The 17,064-nt window shown below is 49.3% G+C and overlaps 1 protein-coding gene across 3 annotated transcripts; it reads left to right on the top strand.

Moving 5' to 3' along the window:
• The first annotated feature begins 5,209 nt into the window (after positions 1-5,209).
• Positions 5,210-16,040, top strand: AP1M2 (adaptor related protein complex 1 subunit mu 2). 3 transcript variants are annotated; one of them, XM_061422137.1, is made up of 12 exons: positions 5,214-5,359; positions 6,625-6,781; positions 6,983-7,050; positions 9,065-9,195; positions 9,307-9,454; positions 9,560-9,686; positions 10,373-10,521; positions 10,602-10,673; positions 13,226-13,384; positions 13,953-14,078; positions 15,120-15,195; positions 15,625-16,040. In XM_061422137.1, exons 1-12 carry the CDS (start codon positions 5,318-5,320, stop codon positions 15,645-15,647), a joined length of 1,278 nt encoding a protein of 425 aa, XP_061278121.1. In that variant the 5' UTR covers positions 5,214-5,317; the 3' UTR covers positions 15,648-16,040. The 3 variants fall into 3 exon arrangements, with proteins under 3 accessions (XP_061278119.1, XP_061278121.1, XP_061278122.1); XM_061422138.1 differs by having other exon boundaries at positions 5,216-5,359; positions 10,379-10,521; XM_061422135.1 differs by having other exon boundaries at positions 5,210-5,359; positions 9,307-9,686; positions 10,379-10,521.
• The last annotated feature ends 1,024 nt before the right edge of the window (positions 16,041-17,064 follow it).

The raw sequence follows: 17,064 nt of genomic DNA, 5'->3' as shown, positions 1-17,064 counted from the left end.
CTGTAGCCCACAAAGCTCCTCTGTCCATGGGATTGCCCAGGCATGAATACTGGAGTGGGTTGCCATTTCCTCCTCCAGGGGAATCTTCCCCACCCAGGGATGAACGTGTACTCCCATGCCTCCTGCATTTCAGGCAGATTCTTTACCAACTGAGTCATAGAGGAAACCAGCCCCTGGGTAAAGTGAGCACCACACAGGGGTTAGCTATTGTTAGTAACAGTAATGCTTGTGTGTGTTACACATAACAGAGCCATTGGATGAGGACTGGGACTCAGCTCTCAAAACTCCACAACTCAGGTTCAAATTCTGGCCCATCTCTTGTGTGGCCTTGGGCAAGTGGCTTCAACTCTCTGTGCCTCTGCTTCTTTCTCTGTGAGTGGACATGTGCTCAGCAAATGACGCCAGAAGCAGTGGATGGCTCTGACAGCTGCTGTCCTCCTCCCTTCCTCAAGTACCCTGAGGGGACGCGCATCTCACCCTCAGGGGCTGATAAAGACCGGGCTGGGTTTGGCGGACCAAGCACTAGGCCTGGGGGAGCTGAATGTCGCCCCCTTGTGGCCTTCCAGGATTCTCCCTCCCTCGGTGGTTGTTCAGCTGCTCAGCCGCGTGCTACTCTTTGCCACCCCATGGACTGAAGCACACCAGGCTTCCCTGTCCTTCACTATCTCCCGGAGTTTGCTCAGTCTCATGTCCATTGAGTCGGTGATGCCATCCAACCATCTCATCCTCTGTCACCCTCTTCTCCTCCTGCCCTCAATCTCGCCCAGCAACAGGGTTTGTCTAATGAGTCAGCTCTTCACATCAGGTGGCCAAAGTATTGGAGCTTCAGCTTCAGGATCAGTCCTTCCAAAAAATATTCAGGCTGATTTCCTTTAGGATTGACTGGTTTGATCTTGCTGTCCAAGGGACTCTCTGTAGAGCAAGATCACTCCAACCAGCCTGAGATTTATTTTCCCTCTCCTTCTCACCCCCAGCCTCACCTTCCTTACCAACAATCTTGGGGTGGAACCCAGGGTCTACAATAGCTGATGAGTGGGGGTAGCATAGGTGGTGTGCCAGACATTGAGTTATGCCCTGTAAGTCAGTGCTGTGCAGCCTGAGGAAGCAGTACTATGGCTTTTATACCCATTTCAAAGAAGGGGAGACTGAGAAACAAGAGGTGCCATTGCTGGCCCAGTGCCTTACAGCCAATGGCAGAGTCAGGACTCAAACCCAGCCCCTGTATCCTTACCTGCCATACAGTAAACAGTAATAACAGCAAATGATAGATAATAATAACGTGATTGAGTGTTGGCTGTATCCTAGGCACAGTTCCAAGCATCACGTTGCGTGTCATCACTCAGTCGAGCTGCACTCTAATCTTATTAGAAAAGAGCATTTTTTTCTTTTATTGTGGTTTTTTTATTGTGTTTTATTTTTTCTTTTTGTCCTCTTCTTTTCAAGACTTTAAAAAAAAATTTTGGTGTATAGTTGATTTACAGTATTGTGTTAGTTTCAGGTATACAACAAAGTGACTCAGTTATTCATATACATATATTCAATTTTTTTCAGATTTATTTCTCATGTAGGTTATCACAGAATATTGAGTAAAGTTCCCTGTGTTAATCACTAGGTCCTTGTTGGTTTTCTATTTTATATATAGTAGTGTGTGTATGTTCGGAGAAGGCAATGGCACCCCACTCCAGTACTCTTGCCTGGAAAATCCCATGGATGGAGGAGCCTGGTAGGCTGCAGTCCATGAGGTCGCTAAGAGTCGGACACGACTGAGTGACTTCACTTTCACTTTTCACTTTCATGCATTGGAGAAGGAAATGGCAACCCACTCCAGTATTCTTGCCCAGAGAATCCCAGGGACAGAGGAGCCTAGTGGGCTGCCCTCTATGGGGTCACACAGAGTCGGATACGACTGAGGCGACTTAGCAGCAGCAGCAGTGTGTGTATGTTAATCCCAAGTTCCTGATTTATCCCTCCCTATTTTTTTCTATTTTTTACTTGTTTTATTTGTGTGTGTTTTAATTGAAGTATAGTTGATTTACAATATCATGTTAGTTTCAGGTGTACAGCACAGTGATTCAGTCATTATATATATATATGTATATATAATTTCAGATTCTTTCCCCTTGTCGATTACTACAAAATATTGAATAAAGTTCACTGTGTTATCCAGTAGATTCTTGTGGGTTATAGGAAAGCACAGCTTTAACCACATTTCACAGATGTACAAACCGAGATCCAGGGAGGGGAAGCCAGGTGCCCGAGGCCGGCCAGCTGGCTGCTTGCGTACCCAGCACAAGATCCCAAGTGGCCGGCTCCAGAGCTCATGCCCTCAGCAAGCACACACAGCACCACCACCACCAGAAACAATATTAGCACCAGCTTTGTGCCAGGCTCTTCCATGGGACTTTCTCTTGGGTTGCCCCTGCTCTTAAGATCATTCTGGAAATCCAGGGATGGGAAGCCCATGAAACCCTTAACACACTTAAGGGCTCGGCAAATAGTTGCTGCCAGTAATGTGAACTTTTCATGTCAGCATTTACCCTCAGCCCCTCAGACCTTTCTCAAATGTCAGCGCATTCTCTGATCTCCCCGCCGCACAGTCCTCAATTCATTCTCCAACACACACAAACACATGCCAACTCCTTGCTTTCAGGGTACCCATTCTCATCAGGAATTACTTTTTTTTTTTTTGGCTGCATCATGCAGCGTGTGGGATCCTAGTTCCCTGACCAGGGATCGAACCTAGGGCTTTGGCAATAAAGCACAAAGTCTTAACCAGTGAACCACCAGGGAAGTCCCGGGAATCACCTGTTTTGTTTTGTATTTTCTTCAGGGTGTTTATCTCTTGCTTTTCCTAAATAGAGAGCAGTGGACTGGCTTTGTCTGCATCACCTAGTACTGCAGGTGAAGTGAAAGTCGCTCAGTTGTGTCTGACTCTTTGCAGCCCATGGAATTCTCCAGTCAATAAATATTCACTCACTGAGTGAACCATTACCACCATAATAAAAGCAGCTTCCATGTGTCCAGTCAAGCACATAGTAAACGTTCAATAAATGTTGGTTGAGTGAATAATATAACAATTATAGTCACACTAATGATAACCATTTATCTTTTCAACATTTTGCCATTGTTGTTCAGTCACTTAGTCAAGTCTGACTCTTTGTGACCCTATGGACTGCAGCACGCTATCAGTATCTTTATGTCACATAGTAGGAGCTTATAAATATTTTGGAATGAATAAGAGTAACAATAGGGGATAGAAAAGATGTGGTCCATATGCACAATGGAATACTACTCACCCATAAAAAGTGTGAAATAATGCCATTTGTGGCAACATGGATTGACCTAGAGATTATCATATTAAATGAAGTTAGTCAGATAGTGAAAGACAAATGGCATAAGATATCACTTATACGTGGAAGCTAAAATACGACATAAATAAACACGAAACAGAAACAGGCTCACATAGAGAATGGTGTTGTGGTTGCCAAGGGGAAGGAAGGGAGGGAGAGGAAACAGTGGGAGTTTGGGATTAGAAGCAAACTATTATATTTAGAATGGATAAACAACAAGTTCCTACTGTGTAGCACAGAGAGCTATATTCAATATCCTATGATAAACCATAATGGAAAGTATACAAAAAAGAATATAGTCTGAATATATATATATATATATATATATAACATATAAAACTGAATCACTTTGCTGTAAGCAGAAATTAACACAACATTGTAATCAACTCTATTTCAATAAAATAAAAATTTTTAGAAAGAAAAACATTAGGGACTTCCCTGGCAGTCCAGTGGTTATGACCCTGCGCTTCCAATGCAGGGGCTGAGAGTTCAATCTTTGATTAGGGAACTAAGGAACTAAGATCCCACATGCTTTGCGATGCAGCCAAAATAAATGAATAAAAATTTTTTTTAAAGAATAACATTAGAGTGTCCATCAACAGATGAATGAATACGGAAGGTGTGATATATACACAGTGGAATACTACTTAGCAGTAAAAAAGAATGAAATTTTGCCATTTGCAGCAACATGTGTGGAGTTGGAAGGCATTATGCTAAGTGAAAGGAGTCAGACAGAGAAAAACAAATACTGTATAATATCACTTATATGTAGAATCTGAAAAATACAACAAACTAATGAATATAACAAAAAAAGAAGCAGACTCACAGGTATAGAGAACGAATTAGTGGTTACCAGTGGGGAGGGGAGGGGCAATATAGAGTGAAAGGGGAGCCACAAACCATTAGGCGTAAGATAAGTCACAAGGATGTATTGTACAACACAGGAAATATAGCCAATATTTTGTAATAACTGTAAATGGAGTGAAAGTGTTAGTTGCTCAGTCCTGTCTAACTCTTTGCAACCCTATGGACTGTAGCCCACCAGGTTCCCCTGTCCATGGGATCCTCCAGGCAAGATACTGGAGTGGGTTGTCACTCCCTTCTCCAGGGGATCTTCCCGACCCAGGGATTGAACCCAGGTCTCTCACACTGCAGGCAGATTCCTTACTGTCTCAGCCACCAGGGAGTGTGACCTTTAGACACTGTATAAAAATTTAAAAGTTAAAAAAAAGTTTTGAAAGAATAACATAAGGAATAACAATAAAAACTACTTGGGGAATTCCCAGGCGGTCCAGTGGTTAAACCTCTGTGCTTTCACTGAAGGGGATTGGGTTCGATTCCTGGTCAGGGAACTAAGATCCCACTTGGCCCACCCCCCCCCCAAAAAAAAAAAAGGCAGCTACGTTTTTCCTGCTGAGAGTGTAACTCATAGTTCTTGTCACTGAACGAAAGAATAAATTAATTAGCAAATATTTATGGCATGTATTAATAAATTACACACACATTGAGCACCCAGCACTGGGCCCTGGGGACACAGACATGAAAAGGACTAAGTCCCTGCTCTATTGGGGTGGATGTGAGTGTGGCAAAGTCAGGAGAAACCAGATGAGTGGATGGGTGGATGGATGAGTGGTTGGGTGGTTGGATGGATGAATGGATGGATGGATAGATATTCGGTTCCTTGGAGGGAGAATCGGTTGGTCTGGGGTCTCCTCCCATCCTCACTCCAGGGCGCGAAGGAAAAGTGAGGCGGGGCAGTTGTCACATCTTAAGCTCCGCCCCGCCCCGCCCCCGCAGCGTCTTCCCGTCGGCCGACGGCACCGCTCACCTGGTGGCCCTCCCCTTTAAGACGCGCTCACCTGGGTCCTCACCTGCGCGCGGGTGCTTCCGCAGGAAGAAGGAAGCGGCGCCACCACCGTCGCCTCCCGGCGCTCCCTCCCCACCCCCCAGGTCCGCCGGCCGCCACCATGTCCGCCTCGGCTGTCTTCATCCTCGACGTCAAGGGCAAGGTGAGGCTGGGTGCAGGGAGTGGGAGGCCGGCAGGTGAAGCTTGCTCCCTCCCGGACCCAGGGGGCGGCCCCTCCTTGCAGGCAGCGAGGCCCCGGAAAGCTCTGGGGGCGTGGGAACACCCCTCCCCCAATTCCTGGGACTCCCGCGTCGAACCCCACCTCCGCTTTTACTAGGGGCGTGTCTGAGGGAAGGGGCTTCGCCTCTCTGAGCCTCAGTCTCCCTGTCTGTACAAATGGGAATAACAGAGGTCCCCACCCAAGAAGAATTAATACAGCCGTATGCAGTGTATACCACTTAGTACAGTGACCCTGCTGCAAACATTAGGCGTTCAAGCAATTGAAATTATTATTTCTATCACCGTCATCATCCACTGTACTGATATTTGGGGAAGAAAGCCGGGGCAGAAGACCGTACTTCCCCTGTGGGGCTGCCTTGTCTCTTTCTGGCGCCCCCTCCCATTCATCTTGTTCTGTCTGGGTGGGTTGCCCTGACCTCCTCCAGGAGATCTTCAGGGCCCTGGGATCGAACCTGCATCTCTTTGGTCTCCTGCACTGCCAGGTGGGTTCTTTACCAGTAATGCCACCTGGGAAACCCAGCAATAGTAACAGTGGTGATGAGAATAATATTCCTGATAATAAACATAGTTAGGGCTAAGATGTATGAGCACCTGCTGAGTACCTGCTTCCTTCTAAACACTGGACTAAACAAACCTCTCAGGTAAATATTATTAAAATTAACCACTTACTGCCTGCCAGGCAGAGCTATATGAGCTATGAGTGATAAATGGATATAATGTCTTTTTTTTCTTTTTTCCTCTCTCTCTCTTTTCTTTCATCACCCCTACCTCGCTGATTTGGTGCCTATGAAACCTTGCTCAAGAGCAGGAATTCTGGAGCCAGGGCGCGTTGGCTCAGTTCCCAGCTTCCTTGCTGGCTATGGACTGGGTCCATACCTCAGTTTCTCCATGTGTAAAAGGGAGATGGTGAGACCGCCTACCTTACAGGGTTGTGGTGACAACGATATAAGTAAGCAAGCATCCAGGTTTTAGCAGAGCACGGCCGAGGTGTCAGTGAGGGCTCTAGACGCTCTGGCTGTCACTGTCACCAGCCCACTTTCCAGAGGAGGAAACCGACATGCCGAGAGGCAGAGCCTTGTCCATGTCCCCTCAACCAGCAAGTAGGGTCAGAACCTGGCATTCTGATGCCCCCGGGGGGGAAGGTCCCTGGATCCCAGCAATGACCAGACCTTCTCTGCTCATCTTCAGCCCCTGATCAGCCGCAACTACAAGGGTGATGTGGCTATGAGCGAGATCGATCACTTCATGCCTCTGCTCATGCAGCGGGAGGAGGAAGGCGCCCTGACCCCACTGCTGAGTCACGGACGGGTCCACTTCCTGTGGATCAAATACAGCAACCTCTACTGTATCCAGCCATGGGCGGGTCCCTGGCGGGCTTGGGTGGTGTGGTGGCATCTCAGGCCCAGAGATGATGGGCTGGGATGAGAGGTGCACGACATGGCGTGGCTCAGGTTGGAGAGTGGGAGCAGACAGGGTGGCGTTTCCGGGTCTATGCTCCATCGGAACTCTCCAAAATGCCACCTTTCCTTAACCTCACTGCCTGCAGTGGTGGCCACCACACTGAAGAATGCCAACGCCTCCCTCGTGTATTCCTTCCTCTACAAGATAGTGGAGGTAGGTTCTGGCCTTCTATTGGCCGGCTCGTCTGTCTGTCCACCTGTCTTGCCCGCCTCTTTCGGGATCCATCCCACCTAGGAAGCCTTCCCTGAATCCCCGGGGGTGCCACCATCAAAGCCCCATCACTCTGTTCTCATCAGCTGTTGTGGGATCAACTCTCCCTATGGGGCGAGAAGCAAGGAAGTCTCTGAGAGGGTGTACTGCTCAAATCTGAACCCGAGGATACTGGGTTCCAGACCCAGCTCCAGTGCTTACTGGCTGTGTGACCTTGGACAAGTTACTTCTCTCCGTGCCTCTAACCTGGGTTTAATCCAGACGGTCCAGTGGTTAAGACCCCACGCTTCTACTGCAAGGGGCTTGAATTTCCTGATCAGGAAACTAGGATCCCACTTTCTGCAAGGTACAACCAAAAAAAAAAAAAAAAGAAAAGAAATACTATATAAGCCAGGTTTAGTCCTGCCTCAGAATTGTTGTAGAAAATAATTCAATCCAGTTCAAACCTTTAGAGCACCGAAAACAGTGCTTAGTATACAGTAAGTGCTTAATAAAGATTTGATATTATTGTTAGCATTACCACTAATGTCATATCATATGATCCCATAGTAATCTTTTGAGCACTTGCTATATGTCATTCTCAATGGTTGAGAAAGTACTTTTTTTTTTTAACTGCTCAGAATTTTATTTGGTAAACAAAGGACAGTACACCCCCAAGGTGTGAGGGCAGGCTGATCCTGAAGAAGTGGCTGAGAAAGTACTTTTTTTCTTAGGTCACCTCCTGGCTTACAGGATCTTAGTTCCCCGACCAGGGATTGAATTCATGCTCTTGGCAGTGAAAGGGTTGAGTCCTAACCACTGGACTGCTGGGGAATTCCCAGAGGGATTTTTGGGATACTTTTCAACAAATAAGAGATCTGTATTGATTTGTCTCCTCTCTGCCAGGCAGAGGAGGGACACACAGCTGTGTATAAGGCAAGCACGGTCCTGGCCTGTGCTCAGGAGTTAAAGGGCATGAAGGATATTCAAGGAGACATTGTTTTAACCAGTGACTGGGTAGGTGCTAGTCTCACCCTGATACTCACAGGGGTCAAGGGATAGTGGTGGCTTCACCAAGGAGTAAGGCCTGTCACAAGGGGCCTGTGTGAGGAGAATATCCTGAGCAGTGAGCATAGCGTGTGCAAAGGCCCTGAGGTGGGAACAGGAAAGGGCCACAGAAGCTGGAGCAGGATGAGGGATGGGTTTCCAGTGTTGGATGGATGACAGATTCTCTGCTAAGGAGATACTTACTAATTCCCAAGGGCTCCCGTCTGGGGGTCCCCCAAGTCCCAAGGGCCCCTGGATGGAATTCAAGGAATCCATGAACTTAGATGTGTTTCTGTGTAGTGTAACAGTTTTCCTTTGCCATCTTATGGGGTTATTTTGGTTTGTTTTTGTTTTGACCATGCTGCATGGCTTGGCTTGTAGGATCTTAGTTCCCCAACCAGGGATTGAACCTGGGCCCTCAGCAGTGGAAGCGTGGAGTCCTACCCACTGGAGTGCCAGCGAATTCCCATATTGTGTCTTTTGTGTTGTGTGTGTGTGTGTGTGTGTGTGTGTGTGTGTATCTTTTATTTCATGCATTACAAACCTTATTCTGAGGTGGGTCCCTTAACATCATCAGATACACGGCAATCCCATGATTCACACACCAAAAAAACATTCTGAGTCCTTCCAATCCCTCTTCTAGGAAGTCTTCTTGGACCTCCCTGCCTCTGGGTTCCTACTTCACTTGTTTTCCTCATTATTGCACTCTACATGTTGGATAATATTAGTCCCACTACCTGTCCATTCCCCCTCAAGACTGTTCCAGGAGGGCAAAGACCTTCTTGGCTTTGTTCACCGTTAATGTCCTGACACTGGTATACAGTAGGTACTTAATAGTTGCTTATTGGGTGGCTGGCTGGATGAGTGGGAACCCAGCCCAAGAGCTACACCAGACACATCTCTGTGGGTGTTGGTCTCCTCACACCCCCAGGTATTCTCCGAATACTTTAAGGAGCTAGAGGAGGAGAGCATCCGAGACAACTTTGTCATCGTCTACGAATTGCTGGATGAGCTCATGGACTTTGGCTTCCCACAGACCACAGACAGCAAAATCCTGCAGGAGTGAGTGGGCTGTGGGTCAGCCACAGGGTGGGCCATGGGTGGAAGAAACCTGGGGAAGGTCAGGGAAGTATCCTTGGGCCTATCTGCTCATCTCCCTGCCCCCCCTGCCAGGTACATCACGCAGCAGGGCAACAAGCTGGAGACGGGCAAGTCACGAGTGCCACCCACTGTCACCAATGCTGTGTCCTGGCGCTCGGAGGGCATCAAGTACAAGAAGAATGAGGTCTTCATCGATGTCATAGAGTCAGTTAACCTGCTGGTGAGCCTCCACACCTCTGCCCCACCCTCGCTACAGCCAAGGGCCAGGAGAGGGAGCCCTATGCTTGTTAACCGCCTCCCACATCACCAATGTTTGCATCCTCAGGTCAATGCCAACGGCAGTGTCCTGCTGAGCGAGATCGTGGGCAGTATCAAGCTCAAGGTGTTTCTGTCGGGAATGCCAGAGCTGCGGCTGGGCCTCAACGACCGTGTACTCTTCGAGCTCACTGGCCGTAAGTTTCTGGAAGGGGGTGCGATGGGGAGCCTGAGACCTCACCTCATCTGGGGTGGGTGGTACCCAGAGACCTGCTGTCAATTCTGAAATAGTACTCGCTTGCCCTCTACTGGTCTTGACCAGTACTGCAGCTGCTCGTGCCTTAATGCAAACAACTCTGCTTCATCATTGAGTGCCAGGCTCAAGCACATGGCAGAAAAGAAAAAATAATCCCTACCCTCACGGAGCTGACGTTCTAGTGGGAGTAGGAGACAGAATAGCATTACATTTCTTCCCTGGTGACTCAGACAGTAAAGACTCTGCCTGCAATGCAGGAGACATGGGTTCGATCCCTGGGTCGGGAAGATCCCCTGGAGAAGGGAATGGCTACCCACTCCAGTATTCTTACCTGGAGAATACCATGGAGAGAGGAGCCTGGTGGGCTACAGTCCATGGGATCACAAAGATTCAGACACAACTGAGCGGCTAACACTCACAGGATAACAACCTGACAGCAAGGGCCTGATTCCCTGGGGATCCCAGCTCTGTTCCTGGCCAGCTGGGTGACCCCGGGCGAGTTACTCATCCTCTCTGGGCCTCAGTTTCTTCATCTGTAATATGGGGGTGATCATAGCAGTAGAAGGGGAGGTAAGGATAAGGACCCTGCCCTGGGATCCAGTGTCACCCCGCTAACTCGGCTCTGAGTTTCAGGGAGCAAGAACAAGTCTGTGGAACTGGAGGATGTGAAATTCCACCAGTGCGTGCGGCTTTCTCGCTTTGACAATGACCGCACCATCTCCTTCATCCCGCCCGACGGTGACTTTGAGCTCATGTCCTACCGCCTTAGCACCCAGGTAAGGCAGGGTCAAGCCCTTGGCTGGAGGTGAGGGTTGACCCCAGAGCCTTGGAGAACTCCCTCTTCCTCTGTCTGCAGGTCAAGCCACTCATCTGGATTGAATCTGTCATTGAGAAATTCTCACACAGCCGCGTGGAGATCATGGTCAAGGTGGGCCCCCAGGGTAATAATTACAGTGCTCAGATTGCCCCTCCTACGCCCTCAGCAGTCTAACCATATCTCCCACCTCCCTCCCCAATCATCACTTCCTTCCAGCCACACAGGTCTCCCGGCTGAGTCTCAAACATGCCAGGCATGGTCCCTGAGTATCCCCTCTCCCTGGATCACTCTGCCCCCAGCCACCCAGATATCCCCCTGGCTCTTTCCCTCACCTCCTTCAGTTCTTTGCTTCAGTGTCACCTCCTCAGAGGAGCCTTCCCTGATTTCTCCACCTCCCTTCTTTGCTCTGTTTTTTCCCTTAATACTGAACCACCACCGTGTGACACATGACCTTTTTACTTAATTAATTTACTTTAAAAATATACATTCATACTACTTTATAAATTTACATTTACATTGAAATTTATGAATTTGCATTTATATTCATATATGTATATAAACCATAGAGTGTGTTAAAGCTCAATGTTATCATTGTCATACCGTATCATCATATCATATCATATCATACCACACAGCTTAATTGAATGTCCCTGACTCAACCAGCACCTCTGAACCCCCACCTGCCCCTTGGCCGATCATGGCTCCCCCCACCCTTGCCCACAGGTGATCACAATTTTGAATATCATGTAAGTCATTGCTTTGCTTTTGTTTGTAATTTTGCCACCCTCATCTGTAAACCGCAAATACTTCATTCTGCCAGTCTCTGACCTTTATATCCGTGAACTCTTGCTGTATGACTTTTTTGTATAATTTGCTTTCTTCATGTAATGTCAACTCTTAAGAGGAATCCCAGGACCTGAAGCATAGGGCATCCATTTCAGTGACTGTAGAATATTCCACCAGGAGAATTTTCTCTCCTGTATCTTGCTTGGGTTGTTTTCAGTTCTTGGCTTCTCTGGTTCACATTGCCATGGATAGCCTTGTGCATGTCCCCAGTCCCCCAAACAAGAGCTTCTCCAGAACATAAAATTAGTCCCTCCTGGCCCTTAAAAAAATTTTTTTCCCCAGTCTCTTTTTTAATTAAGAAAGTTGCGGGGGCGGGGGAGGGCATGCCATACTGCATGCGGGATTTTAGTTCCCTGACCAGGGATTTAACTTGTGCCCTGTGCGTTGGGAGTGCAGAGTTTTAACCACTGGACCACCAGGGAAGTCCTTAGCGCCCTTTACAGATGGGGAAAGAGGCCCAGAGGAACTCAGATGTCATTCATCTAGGAAGGGAGGGGTCACGTTGAACTTGGGTCTGCCTGCCTCAAGAGTCTGTGTTCTCAGATTTAACTTTGTTCCCCAGTCTTAGAGTCTCAGAGGAACTGGTACATGATGTAGACAGTCACTGCGGGGGGGAGGGGGCATGGTGTTGGTGCCTCCCCAAAGTCCCTGTCTCTCTAGGGAGGAAGAAGAGAAGGGGCCACTAAAGCTGGTGCCTTCCTGGGACTTCTGTGGTGGCCCAGTGATTAAGACTCTGAAATTCCAGTGTAGAAGGCCCGGGACTTGATCCCTGGTCAGAGAGCTAGATCCCACATGCTGCAACTAAGCCCCAGCACAGCCAAATAAAAATAAATACTAAAAAGTTGGTGCCTTTAAAAAAGAACATCCCCTGCCCTGTTTGCCTCCAGGTCCTGTGCACCAGTCCTGCCTCACATATCCCCGCCCCCCGGCACCAGATGATTAAGAGCAGCTATCACGGTGCTAGCTACTGCACAGGGACACTTAGAGTCCTTGTGTTAAAAGCTTGCGCATGTCAAAATAGATCTGGATCTAGCTCTAATGTAATAACTTATTGTCTGTAAGGAGAGCATGTGAGGCTCAAGTCAAATCTCTGTGCTGTGCCGGCTACCAGCTACACAACTCAGGCAAAGTGCTCTTTCTCTCTGGGCCTCAGTTTCTTCATCTGTAAAATGGACCTTTGGAATGGCTCCTACTTTAGAAAATTAGTGAGAGGGTTAAGTACTTGGCACAGGGCCCTGCACATGGTAGGGGCTCCGTAGATGCCAGCTTTCAAATGAAAACTCGGAAATTCCCTGGTGGTCTATTGGATAGGACTCTTGAGTTTCCACTACTGGGGACATGGGTTCGATCCCAGACTGAGGAACTGAGATTCTGCATGTTGCAGTGCTGCCAAAAAAAAAAGAAAGAAAATTCTGATAGACTGAGGGTCCCATCCTGGCTTTGCAGGTGTGAGTGTGTGAGTCTTGACCAGGAGCCTTTATTATCTTGTCTGTGAAATGGGCTGAGGTGAGCCGGCCCTAGGAGCTGTTCAAATGAGGGATTACATTTTGAAGCAGGAAAAGGTATATGATACTTTCCAAACGGAAGGTGCCAAAAGCAGAACCACTGGAGTCTCTTGTGGGTGTGACTCTGCCCCTTGTTGGCTGTGTGTCTCCAGAGAAATGCCTTAAGTTCTCTGTGCCACTGTTCCCTCATCTGGAAAATGGACAGGATCGTGGTCCCCACTTCTGGGCTCTTGATGAAATGGTGCGTGGAAAGGGCTTGGTCTCCATTTGCATGAATGCACTCTTCACACCCCACTTTCTCTCCACCGACAGGCCAAGGGGCAGTTTAAAAAGCAGTCTGTAGCTAACAGCGTAGAGATATCGGTGCCCGTACCCAGCGATGCCGACTCCCCTCGCTTCAAGACCAGTGTGGGCAGCGCCAAGTATGTGCCAGAGAAGAACACGGTTATTTGGAGCATCAAGTCTTTCCCGGTGAGCCTCGGGGATGGGCCGGGGAACTGGAGGACCAGCCCTTGATGAGTGAGGGCGAAGTAGAGGATAAATCAGAGCCACATATGCATGCACGTGGCTGTCCTTTGTAGATGATAAAACTGGATGATGGTTAAGCTCTCAGCATGGTTAAGCTCTCCTTGTCCTAGGTATTGAGGAAACCAGCCCTGGGTTCAGATTCCTCACCCTTGTTTCTCTGAGCTTCCCAGCCTTGGGGACCCTACTTCCCTTCATGAAGCCTGAGCATGTCCATCTGTGAAACAGACAGGATCATGCTACCCACGTCCTTGGGCTGCTGGAGGATTTGGTCTCTCTTTGGGATCTTGGTTGGGGGATGTTCATCGGCCCCTGGAAAATGGGAGATGATCACCAGAAGGCCCCCAACTAGGCTTTGCTGTCAGAAGCTTCGTCTGTGAGTTTTGGCCAGGAAACTTTACTTTCTGGTCTGTCAGATGGGCTGAGAGCAAAGCCTGCCCCCAGGGGGCTGCCATGAGGAGTGGTCTGGGGTATAGGGGCCCTCAATGTGTCTGATACCCCCATGTTCCCTCAGGGGGGCAAGGAGTACCTGATGCGCGCCCACTTTGGCCTCCCCAGCGTGGAGAAGGAGGAAGTAGAGGGCCGGCCCCCTATTGGGGTGAAGTTTGAGATCCCCTATTTCACTGTCTCTGGGATCCAGGTGAGGGAAGGGGGCAGGGTGGTTCCTCTCCTTGACCTTGGTGGGTCCCCCTTTCTCTCATTTCTTGGCTTGGACCGCCTCCGTTCCCTGGCTTGGCTCATCTCCTCCTTTACAATCATCCTTTTTTTTTTCTGGAACAGTGTTGCTTTTTCTTTAAACAAACATTTTAATTTCAACTTTTGGGTGTGCTGGGTCTTCGTTGTTGTGAGTGAGCTTTCTCTAGTTGCAGTGAGTAGGGGCTATTTTTTTAATTGCGGTGGCTTCTCTTGTTGCAGAGCATGGGTTCTAGAGCCCGAGGGTTTCAGTAGTTGCAGAGCACAGGCTTAGTTGTTCCTTGGCATGTGGGATCTTCCTGGACCGAGGAAGATCCCGCATGTCCCACATCCCACAAACCCATGTCCCCTGCATTGGCAGGCAGATGCTTTTTTTCAAAAATGATTTCATTTATTTATTTTTGGCTGGGCTGGGTCTTCACTGCTGCACAGACTTTTCTCTGCTTGTGGTGTGTGGGCTTCTCACTGGTGGCTTCTCTTGTGGAGCACGGGCTCCAGGGCGCACAGGCCCAGTAGCTGCAGCATGTGGCCTCACTAATTGTGGCTCCTGGGCTCTAGAGCACAGGCTCAGTAGCTGTGGTGCACGGGTTTAGTTGCTGCAGGGCATGTGGGATCTTCCCAGACCAGGGACTGAGCCCGTGTCTCCTGCGTTGGCAGGCAGACCCTTAACCACTGAGCCATCAGGGAAGTCCCACGGTGCTGCCTCTTCTGCTCTCAGCCTGGGTCCCCTTCCCCTCCCCCCTAACTTTGCCCTGTGCCTAAACTGTATTGTGTCACTTCTCTTAGAATGTGCCATCTTTCCCTCTGTCCTGGACCACCTGATCTCCCCCACACACATACCCTGTCCTGGTCACATCTTTGCCCTGAGCCTCGTTACTTCATTCCTCCCAGGCTGTGCTTTCTTATTCCCGGAAGTTGTGTTATGTTCCGCTGGCCCCAGCCTGCTCTCTCCCCCTATCCTGGGCCACCTCCTTTCATCCCTTTCCAGGTCCGATACATGAAGATCATTGAGAAGAGTGGTTACCAGGCCCTGCCCTGGGTCCGCTATATCACCCAGAGTGGCGGTAAGGCGGCCCGGCTCCCTGAGATGACAGGGACAAGGACATGAATGGGGATGGCCTTGGGGCTTTGAAACATCTTGTCTCAGAGGGCTCCAAAACCGACAGGCGTGGCCTCCAGGTCTATCCTATCTTTGTCAGTGTGCCCTCCCGAGCCTCGGTTTGCCTATCTTTAAAATGGGGACAGTTGCCAGTTCCAGGGTAGTGGTGGTGGGGTTTGGATAAGCAACTGAACACACAGCAGCCCCATCTATTGCCTGGAGACAGGCATGTTGCTGTGTTTACAGTCGCCATGTTTGAGCCCATCCTTAGCCCTGTTACATACTTGTGGGGTTGATCATGAGCACTGCGGAAGGGGATGGGTTGTGGGTGGGGGTGCTGTCCTGTCTCCTTCCCCCAATTCTGAGATGGTCCCTGCTCATTGTTTCCCTGCAGATTATCAACTTCGTACCAGCTAGAAGGGAGAAGTGGGAGCCTGAACCTGGGCTGTCTTCTCCCCAGGCCCCAGCTGCAGACTCCACTAGAGAAGGAGGGAAGATGGGGTGTGTGTGTGTGTGAGAGGGCAGCCCTTGAATTATTAGTTCGTTACTCCCAGCACCCGACTTGCTCCTACCCTTTTCCTTTACCGGTAGGCTGGGAGTGATAGTCCCCAGCTCTCAGACTCTCACCCCTCCCCCTCCCCCAATTTTATATGAAGAAATAGAAGAGGGGCTTGAAGTCCCCCTCACGAGTGCCTTCTTGCAGTGACCTGCCTTAGGAGGTGTGGGGAGTCCCTCCTCCACAGCTGCTGAGCCCAGAGGCCCCACTGGCCCATTTCTGAGTTTTAGGATGGCATTAAAAAGATGAATCTAGCTGCTGTTATGTACTTCTTGGCTGGGCGCTGGGGATGCCAGGGGTGTCCTGGAGTGCTGGGATAAGAGTGGGCAACATATATCCATTTCTCAGCCCTGGTCATCTCTCAGCTAGGCCCTCGCAATTGCTCCCACCTTGGTCTCCCAGGCTGCTCTGGGCTTCCCTCTCCCATGACAGCCAGTTCGCATCATAGCCACCAGAGGGCGCCTATTAACTCCTAAACCAGATCGTGGCTCCTCAATACAGAAGCTTCCCAGGGTTTCACCCGTTGATTTTTGTCGTTCTGGGCAGCATGCGGGACCATAGTTCCCCCACCAGGGATTGAACCTGGACTCCCTGCAGCGGATGCGCGGAGTCTTAGACACTGGACCTCCAGGGAAATTCCCCATTCTTTTTAAAAAGTAAAAGTTCTCACCACAGCCCACAAGCCTGTTCAGCCCTCACCTCCTCACCCTTCTCTCCCTCTCTATACGTCTCTTCCTGGACTTACTAGACATGCTTACAGCTCAGGGCCTTCGAATCTGTAGCCCCTCCATCTGGTATGTTTTCCCAGAGAGACACATGGCTCCTTCCCTCACCTTCAGGTCTCAAATCAAATGTCACCTTCTTAGGGTGGCCATGCCCGACCTCTCTATTTCAAAGCCTTCTTTTCCCAAGACACTATTATTTATCTCGTTTTGTCAGCTCCACAGTGTATAGCACTCGGAAAATACTTATTGTCGTCTCCAGCTCTAAAAGGTAAGCATCCAGCAGCCAGGAGGCACCCGGCTTGCTTTCCACTGGGGTGCCTAGTACACGGTAGCGGGTCAGTAAATGTGTGAAGGCCCCGCTGTTGAAGGCCTCTGTTAAGAGCCTCCGACACCACTCTCGCCTCCCAGGCTCACCCACGTGGCAGATGGAGAATGAACTTTCTTCCACGCCCCTGCATTTGCTGTGCCAGGGCTGGCGCAGTCTGAGCCAAACGTGATTCCTTTCTCACTCACCCCATTTCCTTGCTTTATTTTCCTCACGGTGCTTAACACT

Source organism: Bos javanicus, chromosome 7, assembly GCF_032452875.1.
Source record: "Bos javanicus breed banteng chromosome 7, ARS-OSU_banteng_1.0, whole genome shotgun sequence".
Lineage (NCBI taxonomy): Eukaryota > Metazoa > Chordata > Mammalia > Artiodactyla > Bovidae > Bos > Bos javanicus.
Note: the sequence above shows the minus strand (reverse complement) of the source record. Positions and strands in the feature narration are given on the sequence as shown.